At 50.0% G+C, this 20,633-nt stretch overlaps 2 protein-coding genes across 4 annotated transcripts in view; one reads left to right on the forward strand and one right to left on the reverse strand.

The window, feature by feature from the left end:
• Window positions 1-16,883, reverse strand: part of LOC123381191 (small G protein signaling modulator 1) — a 38,471-nt gene extending 21,588 nt beyond the window's left edge. Inside the window, exons 1-7 of one of the 3 annotated variants that reach the window (XM_045041634.1) lie at window positions 16,480-16,882; window positions 14,420-14,558; window positions 12,940-13,004; window positions 10,470-10,615; window positions 7,171-7,299; window positions 2,241-2,423; window positions 816-884 (exon numbers count right to left, since the gene is read on the reverse strand). In XM_045041634.1, coding sequence (XP_044897569.1) covers window positions 816-884; window positions 2,241-2,423; window positions 7,171-7,299; window positions 10,470-10,615; window positions 12,940-13,004; window positions 14,420-14,558; window positions 16,480-16,486 — 738 coding nt within the window. In that variant the 5' untranslated portion in view covers window positions 16,487-16,882. Of the gene's footprint in view, window positions 1-815; window positions 885-2,240; window positions 2,424-7,170; window positions 7,300-10,469; window positions 10,616-12,939; window positions 13,005-14,419; window positions 14,559-16,458 lie in introns of all 3 variants that reach the window. The other 2 variants (XM_045041633.1, XM_045041635.1) reach the window with 2 other exon arrangements.
• Window positions 16,884-17,050: 167 nt separating this feature from the next.
• Window positions 17,051-20,633, forward strand: part of LOC109496862 (ankyrin repeat domain-containing protein 26-like) — a 35,379-nt gene continuing 31,796 nt past the window's right edge. The window contains 1 exon segment of the mRNA XM_045042080.1: window positions 17,051-17,200. Within this exon segment, the coding sequence (XP_044898015.1) occupies window positions 17,051-17,200 (150 nt within the window).

Here is a 20,633-nt window from a genome sequence, read left to right on the forward strand (position 1 = left end):
TGTGGCTTCTTTCCCTGTGTCCTCCCCTGCCTCCTGTAGGTAATAATTCTGATTCATTTCTGGCTTTTTCATCTGCTGTTTTTGAAAACAGATATATTAACATTTCCTGTTTTAATGCCAAAGGTGTCACAGTGTGCATGTTTTTTGTGCTTTGCTTTTTATTTAATATTGAGTGGGATGAGTTAACATTTCATGGAATAAAATGGAAAGCTGTGCAACAACATGTATAATAGAATTTATGTAGGATTTTCCAAAAATTACCAAACAGTGCAATGTATTGTCTTCATACTGTGTACATACTTGTGTGCATGTAAAGGCAAACAGACGGTCTGGAAGGATACACAGCGAAATGATGACATTTCTAGGGAGGGCAAGTGGGGGTTAGGAAGGGTCAAAGCCAAATTTAGCTCTCTCTGCAATATTTTAATTTTTTACAGGAGGAAGAGATTCACATATTACCTGTGTAACTAAAAACTCCTTTTTTTAATTTAAAAATTTTTATTTTTTTAATGTTTATTTATTTTTGAGAGAGAGAGAGAGAGAGTGCGAGGAGGGGAGGGACAGACAGAGGGAGACGCAGAATCTGAAGCAGGCTCCAGGCTCTGAGCTGTCAGCACAGAGCGTGACGCGGGGCTCAAACTCACAGACGGCGAGATCGTGACCTGAGGCCGAAGTCGGACGATCAACCGACTGAGCCCCCAAAACTCCATTTTTAATGCTAGCATAAAACAAGTGACCTGTAGATGATGGACATCCAATCCCTTTACTCCAAGTTGAAGGGGGGGGAATGGGGGGGGCACCTCCCCGAGGGTCACCTGTGTGCTGCTGCTGGAGTCGCTCTGCAGGCGGACGTGCTGGCGGCCTGAACTGCAGCTCTGGGAGGACTGATAGAAAAAGGGGCCAAGAGAGACAGAGACAGAGAGATTGAAGGTGTGCGTGAGGCTGCATCCCGGCTCTGGGGCCCTACACTCAGCTCAGGCAGGAATTCTGTAAGTGTGGCCTCATCTCTGTTCCTGACTTGGGCAAGTCCCCTGTCAGGGCCTCAGCTTCCTATCTGTACCACAAGAATAGGGAGGGGGGCGCCCTCTGCTCCCTGGCATCTCCTCAGGGGCCACAGCAGCCACTGGACCCCCTCCCCCTACTCTTGCAATCAGAAAAACCCACCTTTAACTGCCCTGTCCTCTAGACCTCTGGACAAATATTTAAGATCAACTCAGAGCTCGTGGTACTAATGGTCTGATTTTTTTGTTTTTGTTTTTTTATTCCCCTCTGTATACATGCTTTTGCCCTATAGCTCCTAGTTCCCGCCTACTCGGATGCTAGGCTTGGCCATGGGCCCTGCTTCGGCCACCGGGATGTTAGTTAGCAACCTTACCAGGGCAGAGGTTTAACAAGTACTGAGTATTTCCGCTTCGTCTCTTTATGATCTACGTTCACTATGTGAACGTGCCCAGGTCAGCCTGCTGGAGGATGTGACGTGTGGAGCAGAGCCCGGTCGCCTCAGACATGTGAGAGAGAGCCCAGCAAAGATGAAGGAGGCTTTTAGCAGACCAGGCACTGAAAGCAGGCTCAAGAGTGAGTCCAGCCAGCCCCGCTCAGGGCAGAACTGCTCAGCTGAGCCAGACTCAGGAGTACACACGAAGGGCTTTAATGTTAGGAGTTACCGACTTCTGATGGTTGCTTGCTACCCTAGGCAGTATTATTGTTGGCAATGGATGAGTGTACAAGCACTGGGGAAGAGAATTAATTTTCTTCTCGGCTTCTCCTTTGGGCTGCTCAACTGGAGGTTCTGAGAGGGCAGGTATGTCTGACCTGGTCGCTGGAGTGCTCCTGGCATTCCAGGACATTCCTGACCGTTGTTGGCATGTAGTAGGTACTCAGTGAGCACTGGCTGAAAAAATGGGAGCCTAGCACTGTGCTAGGCGCTTCGTATGCACTACCTCATTTGAGCTGCACACAAACCTCCCCTATCCAAATGGTCGCGCCCTTTTTATAGATGAAGAAACTGAGGCCCAGAAATAAGGGTGCTTGCTTGAGGCCCCAGAGCTAGGAAATGGTGAAGCTAGACTCAAATGCAGGTCTATCAAACTCCACAGTAACCTTCCACCCAAACGCTAGGGGTGAGACTCAGTCCAAAGCTCCAGATACCCAGCCTTCACCATTCCTACAACAGCTAAATGGAGCAGATCCTGGCCTCTATTGCCCCCCCGCTGTGCTCCCAGATGCGTCCCGCCTGTCACCTCATTGCTGATGGTGGAGTCCCGGTGCATCATCCGGTGCAGGTGGCTGTCCAGGCTGGCCCCTGATGAGCATTTAGCCAAGGCAGCCGCGTGGGATTCCCGCTCCCTCTGCCGCACGATGGCCTCACAGCCCAGCCATTCAGCCATGGTCTGTGCGTAGCACGCGTGAATCTGCTCATCCACCTGCCAGGGCAGATGCAAGGTCACCCCTGGGGAGAGCCGGCCCAACCCAGAAGAGACTGCCAGCTCTGACCTGGGACCTTGAGCACTGGAGACACCCATTCATCATTCATGGACGTCCAACAGACATTGACCGAACACCTACCATGTGCAGGGCCCTGGCTAGGCCCTGGGGATACAGAAACGTGCACAAAGCTACTTCTTTCAATGTTCTCTTCCTATTCTCCCTCCCTCCCTCCTTCCTTCTTTCTTACCTTCCTCCCTTCCCTTCCCTCCTTCCCTCTTCCTCCCTCCCCTTCCTTCCTTCCTGTCTTCCTCCCTCCCTCCCTCCCTCCCTCCCTTCTCTCCTTCCTTCCCTTCCTCCTGCCTGCCTACCTTCCTTCCTTCCTTCCTCCCTCTCTTCCTATACACATTCAAATACTTGCTGAGCTTCTCCTCTGCCAAGCAGTGTACTAAACCCTAGAGACAGCTGAAGTGAGAAGACTGTTTCTTTCTTATTATTCTTCCTTCCCTTCTTCTTCATTCATTCATTCACTTATCCTTTCAATTTGGGAAGCACCTACTCTGTGCTGGGTACCAAGCCAGACATATGGGATACAAGATGAGCAAGATGCTTCACGCCATCCATCTATCCACACACCCAACACATTTACTGAGTGCCTCCCATGTGCCCAACACAGGGCCAGGTGCAGAGGATACAAAGATGAAGAGAACTGACCTCTCCCTTGACTCCAGCAATGGCCTTAGAAAAGGGCTACAGGTTTCAAGCATTTTCCTTGTGGGATTTCAGCAGACAGAAGGGCAACTTGCGTTGTTTCTGTTACACAGCCCGGGTAACTGAGGTTCTGAAACCACCAGAACTCTGGGCACAAATGGGCGTGGACAAGCAGATCTGAGTAAGGGTGTGGAGAGGCAGGAAGGGGAAGAGAGAGGGCAGGGAGCCTGCCTCCTGGCTGGGGGGACAGGGAATCCTTAAGCTTTCCAGGGCTTCCGGAGAGAGGCTCGGGGTCCACCCTGCCCAAATTCCTGCCCTTCCTCCCACTGACCTACCTCCAGAAGACTCATCCAAGCATACATTCCTATTTCCACTGCCTTCCTAGGCGAGGTTCCCATGACCCTGAACCAGGAGGACCCCAGTGGGCTCCTTCCAGGTGCCTGTTTGTCCCAGCCTGGCCCCTCCTTTGCATTTACCCCTCAGCAGACTCCTCTTTGTTTCCTCCCTGGCCCCACCTCTCACTGTTGCCCCCACCTCACTATCCTGTTCCAGCCACCACATCCACCATGCACTTGCCACCCTTCTCCCCACAAACCCTCACAGACACACACACACACACACACACACACACACACACACACACACTGCATCATACACATGTCTCTCCTCTACCTCTAGGGCTTTGCTCTTGCTGGCCCCTCTTCTGAGAGGCCCTTCCTCACCGCCCTTGCCTGGAAAGCAAGCAGGTAGCCTTCTGCATGGCATAGGTGGCCCTGGTATGCTCTTACAACCCTGGGGTCTGCCTACATCTGACTCTGCACAAACCCCCACTACACTGGCAAGGAACTCATCTAATGCACCTCTGGGTCCCCGGTCCCAAGCACAGGACCTGGCACCCCGGAACTCTGTTCCTGTTGCCAGGAGCCCACGAGACAGGGGGTGAAGCATGGGAGGGCCTCGTGCTGGTCCTGAGATGATTTTAGACAGTTCACTGGCACAGGGTCTTATCATCTGGAATCACAGTGTGATTTCCATTTTCAGTTCCCCTTGTACTTTTTGGATTACGAGGAAGGCCAGTCTGGTGCTACCTTGCCTTGAACACCTCCAATAACACTTCATAATCCCCTCTTTTAACAAGGAGAGCAGGCCTCAGGCAGGCTACAGTATCTACATGGAACTGAGTTATATCATTTGGTCGTATTCTATTTATTTTTATAGCTTTCCTTCTGTTATGCCAAGTCATGTCAGTCTTCCATTAATGGCAGGGATATGAAATACCTTTTTAAATAAGTTACATACATTTTGCAGTGAGTCAATTTACTGACAAATATTTAGTAAATAATAGCACAGGTGGGAAATGGATAAGGAATGTAAAATGCCACCAGGTACTGAAAATGGAGTATGAATAAAAGAAGTAGAATGTCGCAATACTTTTTATATTGATTACACAATGAAATGGTAACGTACTGGATATGTTGGGTTAAATAAAATATATCATTAAAATTAATTTCATCTTAAGGAAGTGATGTGGACCCACACGCACACACACACCCACATCCACACACACCCACACCCACACCCACACACGTGTATGCATGCACGTGAGCCAATGCAGAAGTGACTAAAATCCTAAAGAGGTCTGTGGTGTAGCTAGTGATATTGTGCTGATGCTAACATCCTGGTTTTGATAATGTGCTACTGCTCTAGGAGGTGTTTCCATTGCGGAAAACTGAGCAATGGGTACAACAGGACCTCTTTATTACAGTTTTTGCAACTTCTTGTGAACTGGGAATGATGTTTAAGAACAATTCAAGGCATCTGTTTCCTTCTACTTTTTAAAATGGGACTATTAAAACACTAACTAAACATTTGTTTATATTTACTTGTTTAATGTGTATTTATTTTTGAGAGAGAGAGCACAAGTAGGGGAGGGTCAGAGAGAGGGAGACAGAATCGGAAGCAGGCTCTAGGCTCTGAGCGGTCAGCAAAGAGCCCAACGCGGGGCTCAAAGCGGGGCTCAAACCCACGAACTGCGAGATCATGACCCCGGCCAAAGTCAGACCCTCAACCGACTGAGCCACCCAGGTGTCCCATAACATTAACTAAACGCTTAAAATTAACACACGGGCTCCAGTCATCAAGACAGTGTGGTATCAGTTAAAGATTTCTCATTACAGGGTGGTATTAGATGAACGGAATGGAATGGAGAATCCACGCTAATATGCCCACCTGAGTGCTGACAAGGGCGCAAAAGCCAGTCAAGAGAGGAAGGCCAGCCTTTCCACCAAACCGTGCTGGAGCAACCAGACATCATAGGCCAAAAAATGAATCTTGACCTAAACCACTCACTGGATACAAAAATGAGCTCAACACGGATCACAGACCTAAATTTAAAATGTACAACTACAGAACCTGATAAAACTTTGAGAAAAGAAACATAGGAGAAAATCTCTGGGATCTAGGGCTAAACATAAAGTTCTTCAACCTGACACCAAAAGCACAATGTATATGAGGAAAAACTGATAAACTGAACCTCATCAAAAATTTCAACATTTGTTCTGTACAAGATCTCATTAGGAGGATGAAAGACAAGGGGCACCCGGGTGGCTCAGTCAGTTAAGCGTCTGACTTCGGCTCAGGGCATGGTCTCACGGTTCGTGGGTTCGAGCCCCATGCCGGGCTCTGTGCTGATGGCGTGAGGCCTGCTTGGGATTCTCTCTCTCCCTCTCTCTGCCCCTTGCTCGCTTGCTCTCTCTTTCTCTCTCCCAAAAATAAATAAATAAACTTAAAAAAATTACTAAAATCAAAAGAGGGTGAAAAGACAAGACAGACTGGGGAGAAAATATTTGCAAACCATTCACCCAGCAAGGAATAAGTATCAAGAACATATGAAGAGCTCCCAAGTGCAACAGTAAAAACCCAAACGATTCACTTAGAAAAAAGACACGAACGGACATTTCATCAAAGATACACAGATGGCGATAAGCATACAATGCAAAAACGTGCAGTATCACCAGTCATTTGGGAGATGCAAACTAAAATCACAATGACGCATCATTTACCCCTTGCCTGAGTGGCCGACATAAAAAATAGTGACAGGACCAAACCTCGGTGAGGATGCAGGCATGGGTCGCTCATATACTGCTGGTGGGAATATAAAATGGGGCAGCCACTGCAGAAGCTTGGCAGTCTCTTACAAAACTGAACAAGCACGCCATGTGCCCCAGCAACTGTCATCTTGAACGTTTAATGACACCTTATGCTCAAGGGAAAACACGAACGTTCACAGCAGCTTTATTTGTAAAGCTCAAACCGGGAAACGACCCACCTATCCATCAACAGGTGGATCGTCAAACATCCATACCATGGAACACCATAGAACACTTGGCCATGAAAAGGATAGATTGCCAGAGGATTGTGCTGAGTGAAAAAGTTCATCCCAAAACGTTATATACCATATACTATAGGATTCCATGTATATATGTTCTGGAAATGACAAAACTACAGGAACGAAGAACGTTCTGGTAATGTTGTCAGGTGTTATTAGGCGGGCAGGGAGAACGGAGAGGCTGTGGCCACAAAAGGGCAACAGGAGGACCCTGGTAGCATCAGAAATGTTCAGTTTGTTGACCATGAGAGTGATACACAAACTTACTCATGTGATAAAATGTGGAGAGCTACACACACACACACACACACACACACACACACACACACACACAAATGTCAATGCCCCAGTTGTGATATTATAGTTTTGTAAGATGTCACCGTTGGGAGAAACCAGATAAATCCTTCTGTATTATTTCTTATAGCCGTACGTGAATCTATAATTCTCTCAAAATAAAGTTTATTTTACACAATGGCATCTGTGGCTTGTGTTGTATTTCTACCAGGCAGCATTGCCCTGGAGCTTCCTGGCTCCCCCATGTTCCCCTGTGCCATCTTGGTCCAACGTGGAACCAGAACACCTCCATCCCCACAGTACCCAGCTCCTTTTGTTCCCAAAGACCCCACTGCCCATCAGGTGTAACCAACCTCCTTCCTTTCTGTTTCTGTCATCCCAAACTGGTAGTGGCCCAGGAGGAAGGGCCACACGGCCTTGCGGATCTCCGGCTGGATGCCTCCATAGTAGATGAGGCGTAGAAGCTCCTGTTCCTCGTAACTCTGTGGTAGGTGGGAGGAAATAAAGGGTCTGGTCAACAGGAAAGGTGGGCTCTGTGACTTGACAGTCCCACTTCTCAGACCTGGTCCTTAGAGATCATGGTGTGAACAAACAAAGCCGTATGTTCTGGGATATCCATCATGGCATCATATGAGAAAGCAAAACCCTGGAAATCCCCCAACTGCCTGCCGACGGGGGTGGGGGAGTGGGGAACGGGGCATCCCTACACAGGAATACCAACAGAGAGTAAAAAGGGCAGAAGGTGCATCCATGAGAACTTCAACAAAAAGATGGTCGATGTATATTGTTAAGTGGAAAAAAACAAGGTGGAGAATATATCTAGTGTGAGCCCATTTTTACAAAAAAAAAAAAAAAAAAGGCCAGTATACAATGAATTAACATTTATACTTAGCTTTTGGTCAATTTCGTGCATTGTGTTTATTTGGCCATACCATCTCAAAGTTATTAACCTTGACTCAGCTCAGAGAAAATTGTTTAAAAGCAAATCAATCCAAAATGAACATTTCCAGCTGGTTCTTCATGCACTAGTAACTTCTGTGCACACGAGGATAACTTTAACAACTGTTTGCTGTATTGTCAAATAGGTTTGCCCTCTTTTTAAAACTCATATTCAGGCAAAGGCTTTGCAGTTGTAATTAGTCACACTGAGGGGACCAGCAGGTCCCATCTGTGTGTGTGTGTGTGTGTGTGTGTGTGTGTGTGTGTGTGTGTAAAACGCCAATGACTGCTTTTTGAAAAGCCACTCTGAAGGGCAGCAAGGTCCAGTTTCCTCCCATCTCTTTACTGTACATTCTAAAATTACAAGCATATTTCACATTTTTAAGTAGGCTCTACACCCAGCATGGGGCTTAAGCTCACGACCTTGAGATCAAGAGCCCCATGGTCTACCAACCGAGCCAGACAAGAGCCCCACAGATTTCCCATCTTAATGCTAGTCTTAGATGTACCTCACCACAATGGCAAAACCAGCCACTCTTTTGTCTCTGTTGGAAATTTTAATTCACCTTCTGCCAACAGCCTTGTCAAAGCAGTTTAAAGATCAGACAGCTATTTGTGGCTGAGGCTGTAAATGCTTCATTGAAAATCCACCTGCTCGGGTCCTGGGGCCCACAGCTGGACTCCATTTCCCAGCCTCCTTTGCAGTTGGATGTGGCCATGTGACTAGGTTCTGGCCAATGGGATGTGATAGGATGTGATACAAGCCATTTCCAGGCCAGAGCTTTGAAGAAGCAGGTGTATTCCCTTCAGACTATGTATTTCTTCTCCGCTGCCTGGAGGCAGATGACTATGAGGCCCCCGGGAGGATGGTGGGGCCATAAGAATGAAAGACTCTTGAGCCCCTGGAGGGAGGACAGATACCCACCCACCAGGAACGCCCACTGAGGACTGAAGAGTGAGCAAGAAATACACCCCATGATGTCAAGCAACTGAAGTAGTTACTGTATTGGTTACTGCAGCTCAGTCCACCCGAATGCAATAATGCAACCAAGAAGGGTAAAAACATGGCCAGTTTGCGAAACTGTTGCAAAAGTGTTAGACAAAAAATACTCACTTTTGACTAATCTATCTTTTCAACCAACTTGTCCTTAGACAAGCACCTCCCAAACTGGGGAGATCACTAGAAGCATTTGGGGAACTTTCAAAAAACAGAAATTCTTGGGCTCCACTCCCAGGGATGCTAAATCAGTAAAGCTGGAGTGGAGCCCAGAAGTCTACAAATCTTTTGAATTCCTCAGGAAATGTGCACTCTCCCAGGCCAGCCGGGATTATGAGCACTAGGACTTTTTGGGAAAGTAAACTGGCACATCTGTTTAAATTTTAAATGCATATCAATCAATTTTATTTCTAGAAATCTACTCTCGAAATAAAAGCACTAGTCAGAATTATATGTGCTTATAAAGATGTCGACTGAAACCCTATTTGAAATAATTTTTAAAAAGAGAAAGAGCCCAGGGGCGCCTGAGTGGCTCAGTCAGTTAAACGTCCGACTTTAGCTCAGGTAATGATCTCGCGGTTCGTGGGTTTGAGCCCCACATCGGGCTCTGTGCTGACAGCTCAGAGCGTGCTTCAGATTCTGTGTTTCCCTCTCTCTCTCTGCCCTTCCCCTGCTCACACTCTCTCAAGAATGAATAAACGCTTAAAAAAATATATAAAAAAATAAAAAGAGAAAGAGCCCAGCTGTCTATCACTAGGGGAAGATCTGAATAAAGTATGGTCTACTCATCAAGTACGTGTGAAGGTTCTAACGTTCAACATTTCGCCTAGAGATCTGAAAGACATCTTTGCTATAAAATGAAGCTGTTGCTTAAAATACAAACTCAATGTCACCTCATTTTTTTTTTGTTACCTCATTTTTAAAAAAATAAGAATTACAGGGGCACCAGGGTGGCTCAGTCAGTGAAGTGTCCGACTCTTGGTTTTGGCTCAGGTCATGATCTCACAGTTCATTTAGGAACATTTAGAAACTGTTCCATATGCTCTCCCCCCTCCCCCTCCCCCCCACCCAGTTTCTTGAGAGTCATAAGCCTATCAGCCTAGCCAAGGTTCTGGGAAGTTCTGCAGGATACAGAAAAGCTGACCCCTCTCGCTTCCCAAGCTATTTGACTGTGAAACTTTTTTCACACATAAACATCTTCCTTGCAGGGATGTTTGCCTTCTAGTAAGAAAGCCTTAGAGATGCGTTTCCAGGTGAAATATCTGATGGGAGGATTCTCAGGTCGTGAGGCCAAGTGGAAGGGTTCTGCACGCTGGGGGGCGGTTTTCTGGGCCCAGCTGCCTCCTCTGACTTAGCTACCATCCTCCTAAGTAGCTAAGTAGTTTCAACCTTCCTGTGGAAGAGACTTACTGCACCTTGTGCAGCACTGTGCATACGTGTGATGCTTAATAAATCCTTGGTGACAGATTCTTTACTCCTTCCAGGAGAGGACATGCACGCTCCAGCCTCCTGGATCCTCACACCCATGGGCCGAAGGGGGCCGTGGGTTTTAGCACTCTCAAGAAGGGCGGGGCCTTCAGGTGGGGTACGCAGACCACCCCTAAGGTGTCACAGCCGCCTTGAGTCCCCACAAGCAGGTCGGTTCATTGCTCAGATGACAAGACGGTCCCCCCAAGGGCTCTGCCCCACTGCAGGCAGAGCCAGGCCAAGCCTTACTGTGCTGTCCTGAAGGTACTGCTCCCAGATCCTGGCCGTCAGCCCATGTCTGGCATCACAGGGCAAGTCTGGAGACACGATCATGTGATTGACCAGGGCTGACAGGTGGGTCCTCACAGTGGACAGGTGTCTGCAGTAGGCAAGCCCTGGCGAGGGAAGGAGGGAGGGAAAGTGCCATCATCCGCCATCCAGCCTGCCTTGCCTTGTCTCATGGATCTCGAAGCGCTGCCCCACCCTGCAATCCTAGTGAACCCTCATGACGCAGAAAGTCCCATCATCCTTCTCTTCCAGATGAGGAAGGCGAGGCTCGGAGGGGTGAAGTCACTTGCTGGCTTGACTGCTTAATAGTTCTGTGAGCCTAGGGAAGTCGGTCCCCTTTCTCAGCCCAGGCCAGGGTGCCATTACCTCCTCTACCCGGAAGCCAAGGCATTTAATCAATGGGCAGGAGGCAGACAAGGGGCAGGCAGGAAGGAGGCAGGGACTCTACATGCTCTCCAGGCCTCTGGGTGCCTCCGATCCGTAGCAAGAGAGAAAGAGAATGGCAGAGGTGGGCAGCTCTTGTTCACAGTGCAGCTAGATAAAGAAGGCCCTGGGAGACGCGCCTGGTTTGCTTTCAAAGATGGCCCCGCACTCTCACCGAATGCCTGCCAACCTGCCACCCTTCGTCCGCTCCACCCTGGGCACCTGGAGGGCACAGTGCCTGGTACACAGGAGGCACTCAGCAAATGACAGCTTGTGTTTGCTCTGACCATGCCCCCTCCCTTTGGCTGTCCCCTATCAACTCCTGGAGAGGACCCTGGGCTTTCTGGAGCCTGAGGACTCGCCCCTCCCAGCAATGAGGAGGAGGAGGAGGAGGAGGAGGAGGAGGAGGAGGAGGAGGAGGATTAGAAAGAGGGGAAGGAGGGGGAGGAGGGTGAAGAGAGGCAGGAGGAGGGGGAGGAGAGGGAGGAGGAAGGGGAGGAGGAAGGGGAGGAGGAGAGGGAGGGGAGGAAGGAGGAGGAGGGGGGAGGAGGAGAGGGAGGGGAGAAAGGAGGAGAAAGAGGGGGAGGAGGAGAGGGACGGGAGGGAGGAGGAGGAGGGGGAGGAGGAGGAAGGGAGGGAGGGAGAGGAGGAAGGAAGGGGAGGGGAGGAAGGAAGGGGAGGGGAGGAAGGAGGAGGAGGGGAGGGAGGGGAGAAATGAGGGGAGGAGGTGGGGGAAGGGGAGGAGGGGGAGGGGAAGGAGGGGCAGGGGGGAGGGGGAGGAAGGGGAGGAGGAGATGGCTAACACTGACACACGCATACACTACGTGCCAGGGAGCTGCCAGAGCTCCCATAATGCAACTCATTAAATTCTCACAACAACAGTATGAGGCAGGTACTCCTATCTTCTCCATCTTACAGATGAAGAAACTGAGGCACAGACTGCTCGTGTCACCTGCACAGGTCACATCACCGGAAGTGCAGAGATGGAATCTGAACCCCAGCTGCCCAGTGCCAGAACTTGGGCTCTCAACCACCATCAGGGATGAGCCATGGCACGCGACAACATTGTTCAAGATCCATCTTGACCCTTGACCCTTTCTCCAGGAAGCTTTTCCATTTGGGTTCCATAAACATGTGTCCACGCTCCCCTGGCTCTCAGCCAGGCCCTGCATCAGGCACTGGGGATGGGTGATAACAGAACAGGCAAAAACCTTGATCCTGAGAGCTCACGTTCTCCCTGCCTCTCCAGGCGCGGGGGGACATGGCCTGAGCTGCTATTCCGCAGGCCATGCAGGACATAGTAACACTTTTCTCGAATCCCTGAAAATACGTGTTTTATCTCCCCCATCTAGGCTGGGAGGCTGGGGAAATAAAATGTGCTAAGAATCACAGCAGAATGAAAAACAAAAAAAAATCAGGCTTTGTGGTCAGTGGGTTAGGCTTGAGCTCTGGCTGTGTCATGTATTAGCAGTGTGACCTTGGACAAGTTACCTTGCCTCCCTGTGCCTTAGTTTCTTCATTTGTTAAACAGAAACCATCGGAATGCCTGTATTTAAATTTTCATTTTTAACTCCGTGGAAAGGGATCAGACCACCTGACTCTTCTGCACACAGGTGCAGGGGAGGGGAGGGGAACCGACTTTTATTGAGCACCTAGGACGTGTCCTGCTAGGTGTAAGGGGCTCTATACATGCTTCTCATTTAATCCTGAAAACAAGCCCTCTAAGGTGGGCACTGGGGATGCGATGGTGACTAACCAGATCCCTGCCACTGAGAAGCCCCGTTGTTTGCTGTCCCCCCTCAGCACCTACAGACACAATTTATCCTCAATCTCTAGATGAGGCTCAGAGAAGTGCATGTACCTATGCTAAAAACAGACACATTCGGGAAATAGGGGAGCAGAGGTTCACGTGCCAGAGCCAGGCACCTTCCCCTCACACTGCTGACATACAACAGGCATTTGATAAATGCCCCCAGAGACCACAATGGCAAGTAAAGCCAATACGCACATCCATAGAAGGCTCTGGAAAGGATCTGGTACTTCATATTGTCACAGAGGAGCTTCAGGGGAGCCCTGCAGGTGGAGGAAAAGACGACACTTAGGAAAGACCACACAGAGCCCAGGTTCCCTGGGGAAGCACAGCTTGTTGCCTGTAGGGAGCAGATTAAAACCAGTCAGTTAAGGGGACTGGAGGCGGGGGAACTATTATTTCTACCCATACAGCATCATTGCCACTTCCCCTAGTCTTTGGGGTCACTGCCTCCCCAACACTCTGGACCTGCGGTTTGGATGAGGCTGATTCTACCCAGTACCTGACTCAGGTTGGAATCACAGTCCTTGAATAAGAGGTGGTCACATGATCCAACCTGAGCCAATGAGAATGAGCCCTGAGACTTTTGTTGGAACTACAGGGAAACAGACCCATTTTTCTCTGTTCAAGCTCCTAAGCCAGAGGGATATAGGACAGTGGCTGCTGGGATCCATTCTTGCCACTCCATAGGAAAGGCCTGCCTGAGAATGAAACCACCACAGAGGCAACCAGAGGCAAGAGTTGAAGAAACAGAGAGATTTCTGTTTTGAGCATCTGGAGCCAACCATGCCTGAAGTCACCACGCCTCTGGACTTCTCCATCCTGTTGTGGTTTCCTTTCGTATTTGAACTAGTCTGAAGTGGTTTTTCAGTGACTTGCAGCAAGAGTTCTGACTTCTCAAGTGGCCCAGCTGAACCAAACTGAGCCAAACTGCGATTCAGAGTCTGGCTGATTGCAGAGGTGATGCCTCAGAGCTCCTCCTTGCGTGGGGGGGTTTTGGGGGCTGTTTTGGCTGCAAGAGGAGAGGGGAGTAAGGCCCCAGCAGTGTTGGGGAAATCGAGGACTGCTGAAAGGAGTATTGTGCATGCTTGCAGAGAACAGGATGGAGGAATAGTTGCATATTTTTCTCAGGACCTCCTGGGGGCCACCCAGCAAAACCCAGGGAGACAGGAAGGAGGCATGGTTAATGTCCTCCAGTTACACGCAGGGAGGCATTAAACACGAAAATAACCCTCACTGTACCCTCAGGTTGGTCGGGTGCAGACTTGCTCAGGTTACCAGGCATTTGTATCCCCATTCTGTGGAGGAGCAAACTGAGGCATGTGTGCTTGGCATTAAGTAATATTTGGTGTCACCGGGCCCTTTAATGGGCAGCAAGCAGAGCCCTGAGCTGACCCAGGACAGGCACATAGTACGCATGATAAATAAGCCTTTGCTGTAAGAAGCCACTGAGATAGCAGGACTGTTTGTTACTGCAACATAACCTTGTTTATCCTGACCGATACATGTAAGGAAGCTCCGCTAGCTAGGACTTCACAAGGCTAGCCTTTGACCCAGACCTGAGTGATTCCGTAGCCTACATCCCTCCTCTGAATTCAGCGCTGGGCAACAAACAGGTGCCTACAAATCTTCTGCAAATCTTTCCATTCCCTCGACCCATGGCGTAAGCCCCTCATACCTCTCATGGTTGCAGCCATTGGTTGAGCCACCATCGGCGGAGCCACTCTGTGAACAGGATGAGCAGGAGGATTTCCGGGGGCTGGGTTGCCATAAGGGTGGTAGGTTGCTCACAGAGACATCCATCAGGTCCTGGGGGGCTGTGGTGGATAGAAGGGATGGGGCAAGAGCCCCAGTTAAATCTATGTGGGTCACAGAAACCTTACCCCGAAGCAAGCAGCTCACCCCTAGGCCAGCACAGGGATAGGGAAAGACTCTGAATGTGACAGCCAGAAACAGCGACCCCAATCATTATCTGACCCAGATAATGGCCTTTGAGCCCACCTGATCCAATGAAAGCCACCAGCAAGATTTGGGGCCCTTACCAGATGGGAAGTAAAGAAAGGAAGAAAAAGGAAGAAGGCGGGGGGGGGGGGGGGGGGAGAGTGAGAATAGAGAGACAGAGAGAGAGAGAGAGAGAGAGAGAGAGCACACGCCAAGAGCCAAGAAAATAGACCCAGTGCCACAGCAGGAGGCCAAGCCTCACCATGTTGTCATTCAGCTGTCCTTATAGGAGACTGACAAGAAGGAAGAGGGGCCTTCTGGGGGTTTCTGGGCAAGGCTGATGATCCTGAGTCCCCTGGGGTAGACTCTCTGGGAGAGAGAATCTAGCGGGGAGGCAGAAGGGAGCCTAACTCAACAGATGAGGCAGGGCACCCAAGGGCAAGGGACCCAGCAGAGGCCCCGCTGATGAGGTTGTCTGCACTGTCCATCAGCCTGAGCCATACAGCTGTTCCATCAACGGGTCTCAAGCAGGCTGGCGACTGCCACCCAGCATCACGCTTGCTGAAAAGCCACATGCCAGTGTCCCACCCTGATCTACTGATTTAAAACCTGCTAGAGAGAGAGCCCTTAAGTCTGTATATCAAAAACAATTTTGATAACAGCAGCCACATTCGAGAACCAAGAGAGCATGACTGATCTCCTAACACTTGGATATTGGAGAGTCCTGATCAAGTGCTCCCAGGATACAGCACTTAGATTTTCCCTCACTGCCTCCTTTCCCAGCTCCATGGAAACGTGGCATCTGCGGGGCTGCAGGACCAACACGACAGTGACACATGCGTTACAATTTCTGTCCTTAATTTCCTGGCTTCGTGACAGCTCCAGACAGGTGCAAAAATATTATTTTCTCAAGGACAGGGCTCGGTAAACATTTTCCGTCAAGGACCAGGCAGTCAACATTTTAGGGATTATGAACCATTTGGCTGCGATCACAGCCACTCAACTCTGCCTTCAGAATGCAAAAATAGCCATGCTCAAGATGCAAAGACATGAGCCCGGGTGTGTTCCAATAAAACTTTATTTATGGACATTGAAACCTGAATTTCAGATCATTTTCACATGTCACAAATATTACTCTTTTGATTTTTATCGATTAATAAAAATATGTGGAAACCATTCTTAGCTCATGGGCTGCACAAAATGAGGCTGGCTCCGGCCTGTGGGCCCTAGTTTGCCTAGGAGATTAAGAAGGGTTCACATCGACCCCACCAGCCATGCCTCCTCAAGGATGACCGGTAATCCCTGGCCTCCTCCCTTGGACTGCAAGGTCGGGGGGAGGGGAATGGTTGCCGAGCCCACGCTACTTGTCATCAGCGCTCAGTAGCCGACAGGGCCCAGCCCTACCGACAGTATAGAAAGCTGTCTTCACAATGTCACATAGAAAGCTCTTCCCCAAGCTGACTCACAGATGAGCTGGCCAAGAAAGCACAGAGAGCCCCTGTAAAATGTTCTAGAAAAGTGTCCCCAGTTCTCTGCTTCCCTGATCGATTTCAGCAAGCTGTGGCAAGGCTGCCTGCACCCCAGCCCCTCGCACTCCACAGGCATCACCAATGGATCCCTTCACCACGGAACCCCTGACATCCCGCACCGGGGAGGCTGGACAGCGTGAGGGCATCGGTCTGTCTCCCACTTCCCTCGTTGGGACCAAGACTCAAATGACAACATGGCAGAGGTGGCCGGCACCCAGCCCCAGGGTGGGAGTAGCCCAGACGTTACTGGGGGGCTGCTGCTTCGGACCCGGCATGGGGAAGGTGGCGTCCCATCTGGCTCGCGCCCACTGACTGCCCCTGGCCACCACTAGCACCGACCGGCCGGCAGGAACCACCGTCCAGGCAAGGCTCACGGAGACTGGGGGAGTGCTGCCCAAGCGGTCGGGAGCAACTTGAGACACAAAACAGAAAGCACCAGTGAAACGGAATGTCTGCGGTGGGCAGAACACTGACACAGGCGAAGAGCCAATTCCTCAGGGCTGAACCTCTCCCCTGCCCTGCTCCACACGGCTCCGTGTTTATAAAGTGCCTACTATGTGCTGGCTGCTGTGCAGGCACAGGATTGCCCTATCGTCCTCAATCGCCCCGTGAGGGAGGCCTCTCTTCTCCCATTCTGCAGAAGGGGAAACTGAGGCTCGGAATGAGCCCCAGCCCCAGCCCCAGCCCCAGCCCCAGCGGGTGGTAACTGGCGTAACATTCCTTTCTTACTGAGGTCCCCCTCTCTTTCCGCCAACAACAGCTATCACCTACTGAGTGCAAGTACTACCACTATCCCCTTTTGCAGATTCGGGAACTGAGTCACGGAGCATGGAAGCAGCATGCCCAAGACCGTCCAGCTAACAAACGGTGGGGCTGGGATTCCAACCCAGGGTGTCAGACCCCAAGAGCCTATTCAATACTCTCTCAACCGACATTCCCTCGACACCACCCTTGCTCTAGACCAGCAGCTGTCCACTGGGGCAATTTGGGTACCTTGAGGCCATCTGGCGATGTCTGGAGACATTTTTGGTTGTCACGACCTGGGAATTTGCTAGATGCTGCTGGCATCTATCTAGTGGGTAGATGACAGGGTAATGCACCAGACCCCCCATCCCCACCCCACCAAACACACAATTATTCAGCCCAAAATATCAACAGTGCCGAGGCTGAGAAACCCTGCCCTAGACCAGCTCTGTTCAACAGGAATCCAACCTAAGCCACATGCTTACTTCAGAAGTTTCTAGAAGCTGCACTAAAGGGGGGGACCAGATGAAATCAATTTCAACAATAACTTCTGTTTAACTCAGTATATCTGTAATGTTACCTTTTTAACGTGTAATCGATATAAAATTACTGAGGAGATATTTTATATTTCTGTTGGTTGTTGTAAGTCTTCAGAATGCAGTGTGTATTTGACACTTAAGGCACAGCTCCATCCGAACTAGATGCATTTCAAGTGCTCAGGAGGCATGCGTGGCTCACGCCTGCCATCACAGATGGCATAGACAGTCTCAGCAACACAGGAGAATGGAAAGGCCCTCTTTTGACTCCGAAACAGGCTCAATGTTTCAGAACTGGTCTCTGCCTCCTCTGTGCACAAGGACCACGAGACGGAGGCAAGAAGACACTGAAAGGGGGTTTAGAACCATCTATGGCCACATCATCCTGCCCACAGGGCAAAACTCTTCTCCCTTATTATTGAAGGCAGGCATCTGCAAACTTTTTCTATAGAGGGCCAGACATGTAAATATTTTTGGCATTGTGGGCCTACAGTCTTGGTTACAATGATCTCACTCTGCTGCTGTGGTGTGAAAGCAGCCATGGACACGCTGTCTGTGAATGCGTGTGACCGTGTTCCAATAAAACTTTATTTACAAAAACAGGCAGTGGGCCGAATTTGGACCACAGGAAGGAGTCTGCCCATTTCTGATTTAGGCACTTCTTCAGAAAGGACTTCATTGTCCTCAAAGGTGAAAACCATAGCTCTGGGGCTCAGGCCCCTGAGAAAATCAACCAAGCAGGGGGCACCATTTCCACGTGGGCTGAATCTGACTGAGCTTGGGCATGAAGGGGGTGGAACCACAGTGTCAACCGATCCTGGTCAAAAACAATCTGCATGGAGTGGTTGTGAGAGGTACAAGCTCTGGAGCCAGGACAACTGGGTTCAAATCCCAACCATGCCGAAGATTAGCTGTGTGGCTCTGGACCAGTTTCTTGACCTTTCTGTGCTTCAGCTTCCTCTTCTGAAAAGTAGGCGATGGTGAAGACAGTGGCACCTGCCTAGGAGGGCCGTGGTGAGGATTAGCATTGCGTTAGGTGCCTGATACATCATCACACTGACTCCTCAGAATATGATCCTGGGTGGGGAGGGTCTGTAGAATGTCTCCCCATTCTACAGACAAGGAAATGAGGTCTGGAGAGGGCAAGTCACTTGGCCATGCTGCAGTGGTGGAGAGGTGAATGCAGTGATGTGTGCTTTACTCAGCCAAGAGCCCTTTTGCTCCCAGATGACACTCAGCAACGTCTGGGGACATTTCCGGTTGTCACAGCTTGGTGGTGGGGGAGGGGCCAGATTTGCTGCTTGGCCATTAGTAGCGGGAGACCAGGGATGGCACTCAACATCCTACAAGGCACATGACACCCCCCCCCCCAAGAATTATTCCATCTACAACATCGGCAGCGCTATGAGTGAGAAGCTTTGATCTAAATAAACTGAGTTCACTGGGGTTTCCTCACGGGCAGATGAGAATTCAAGTGCCAGGAGTCTATCTGGGAGATGTTTCCAAGAAGCATGGGTAGGCGAAGTGACACGAGAAGGCAGAGCAAAGGGCTGGTTACCGCTCAGGTTACTACTATGGGCAACTGGTGCTTGATCTCCTGGGGGGCAGGGGGCGCTCTGGGAGACATGCAGACACGCACGTCAGAGCTTTCTTACCGGGGTGGGGGGTGAGGGAGCCGGGGCGTTTATACACTAATTCCTGCCAGTCGTTGGCTGAAGGCTGCTCCAGGGAGGATCCTGGTTCCTGGACACCTCTACCCCACCCCCACCCACACGCAGAAGGGACCCTCAGGCAGAGAGACACTAGGATGGGAGTCGACAGGAGAGCCCGCAAAGAGGGGTGTGGGTGGGCACTGCCAACGTCTGTTCTGCTGGCACACGGAGAGCCCCAACACGCTAACATGGACACTTCCCAAGCAAGTAAGACCTCCGGCACCCAGCCTGGCTCCCAGCAGAGCCTACAAACTATATGTTGGATGAGCCTCTCTGGGGAGCAGAGACAGGGCTTCCCGGGAAGGCAGACAGGGGGCATCTGGCCCCTCTGATCATTCGGCTCTTGGGGGTGCTGTATGAGCCTGGTACCACTGACAGGCTGGGACAGCTCCAGACCCCGAACCGGGGTAGGAACGGATGTAGTAATGAACACTTCAGGACACTCTCAGGCTCCTAGTGATGCAGAAACACGAGGCTTTGGTCCTAACTGATCATGAAGGAATGAATATATGGGTGAAGATGAGAAACCAACCTGAGCAATATAAGACCTTACCATCAAGCCTGCCCCACATCCCAGATCCCATTGAGCGGTGGACAAAAGCCAGAGCGTGAAGCGACCCGGCACGATAGCAAAGGTAGGCTCAGAGCCATTATCCATCAAATGGAACAACAGGACCACCAAGGGTAAAATAAAACGGGTTGACAAAAAGCACCTACAGCTTAATACTGAGTTGCTGAAACAAGACATCCACATGGTGCTTAATAAATGCTGGGACTCTGGGGCACCTCGGTGGCTCAGTCGGTTGAGCATCCGACTCTTGGTTTCAGCTCAGGTGCTGATTTCACGGTTCTTGAGTTTGAGCCCTGCATCAGGCTCTGCACTGAGAGCTCAGAGCCTGGTTGGGATTCTCTCTCTCCCTCTCTGCCCCTTCCCCAGCTCCCTCTCTCTCCCTCTCTCTCTCTCTGTCTCTCTCTGTCAATAAATAAATAAATAAACATTAAAATTTTAATAAAATAAAATAAAATAAAATAAAATAAAATAAAATAAAATAAAAGCCAGGCCTCTGAGAACTTTCCAAATATCAGTTTATTTGATCCAAATAACACCTCCGTGGTAAAGATGACCTTAATGGTGACAGTCTCCACGAACCAAGCATCTATGTCACGGCAGTCACTGTCCCAAGTGGCAGACATATATTAGCGTCTCGTGTGCCAGGGCCTGGTGCTTTGCTTCCCACCTTTGCTGTTTTTGACCATCATGTATTGAAGCCCTACTGTGTGCGAGACTTGATTCCACGGACTTTACATTGATCACCTCATTATCTCACTGAATCCTGACAACAGTAGAGTGAAATAAAATATCAACAACCACATAACAGCAGCTAACATGGACGTGTTCTGTGCCAAGGGCCTTCTCTAATTTAGTCCCC

This window comes from Felis catus, chromosome D3, assembly GCF_018350175.1.
Source record: "Felis catus isolate Fca126 chromosome D3, F.catus_Fca126_mat1.0, whole genome shotgun sequence".
Lineage (NCBI taxonomy): Eukaryota > Metazoa > Chordata > Mammalia > Carnivora > Felidae > Felis > Felis catus.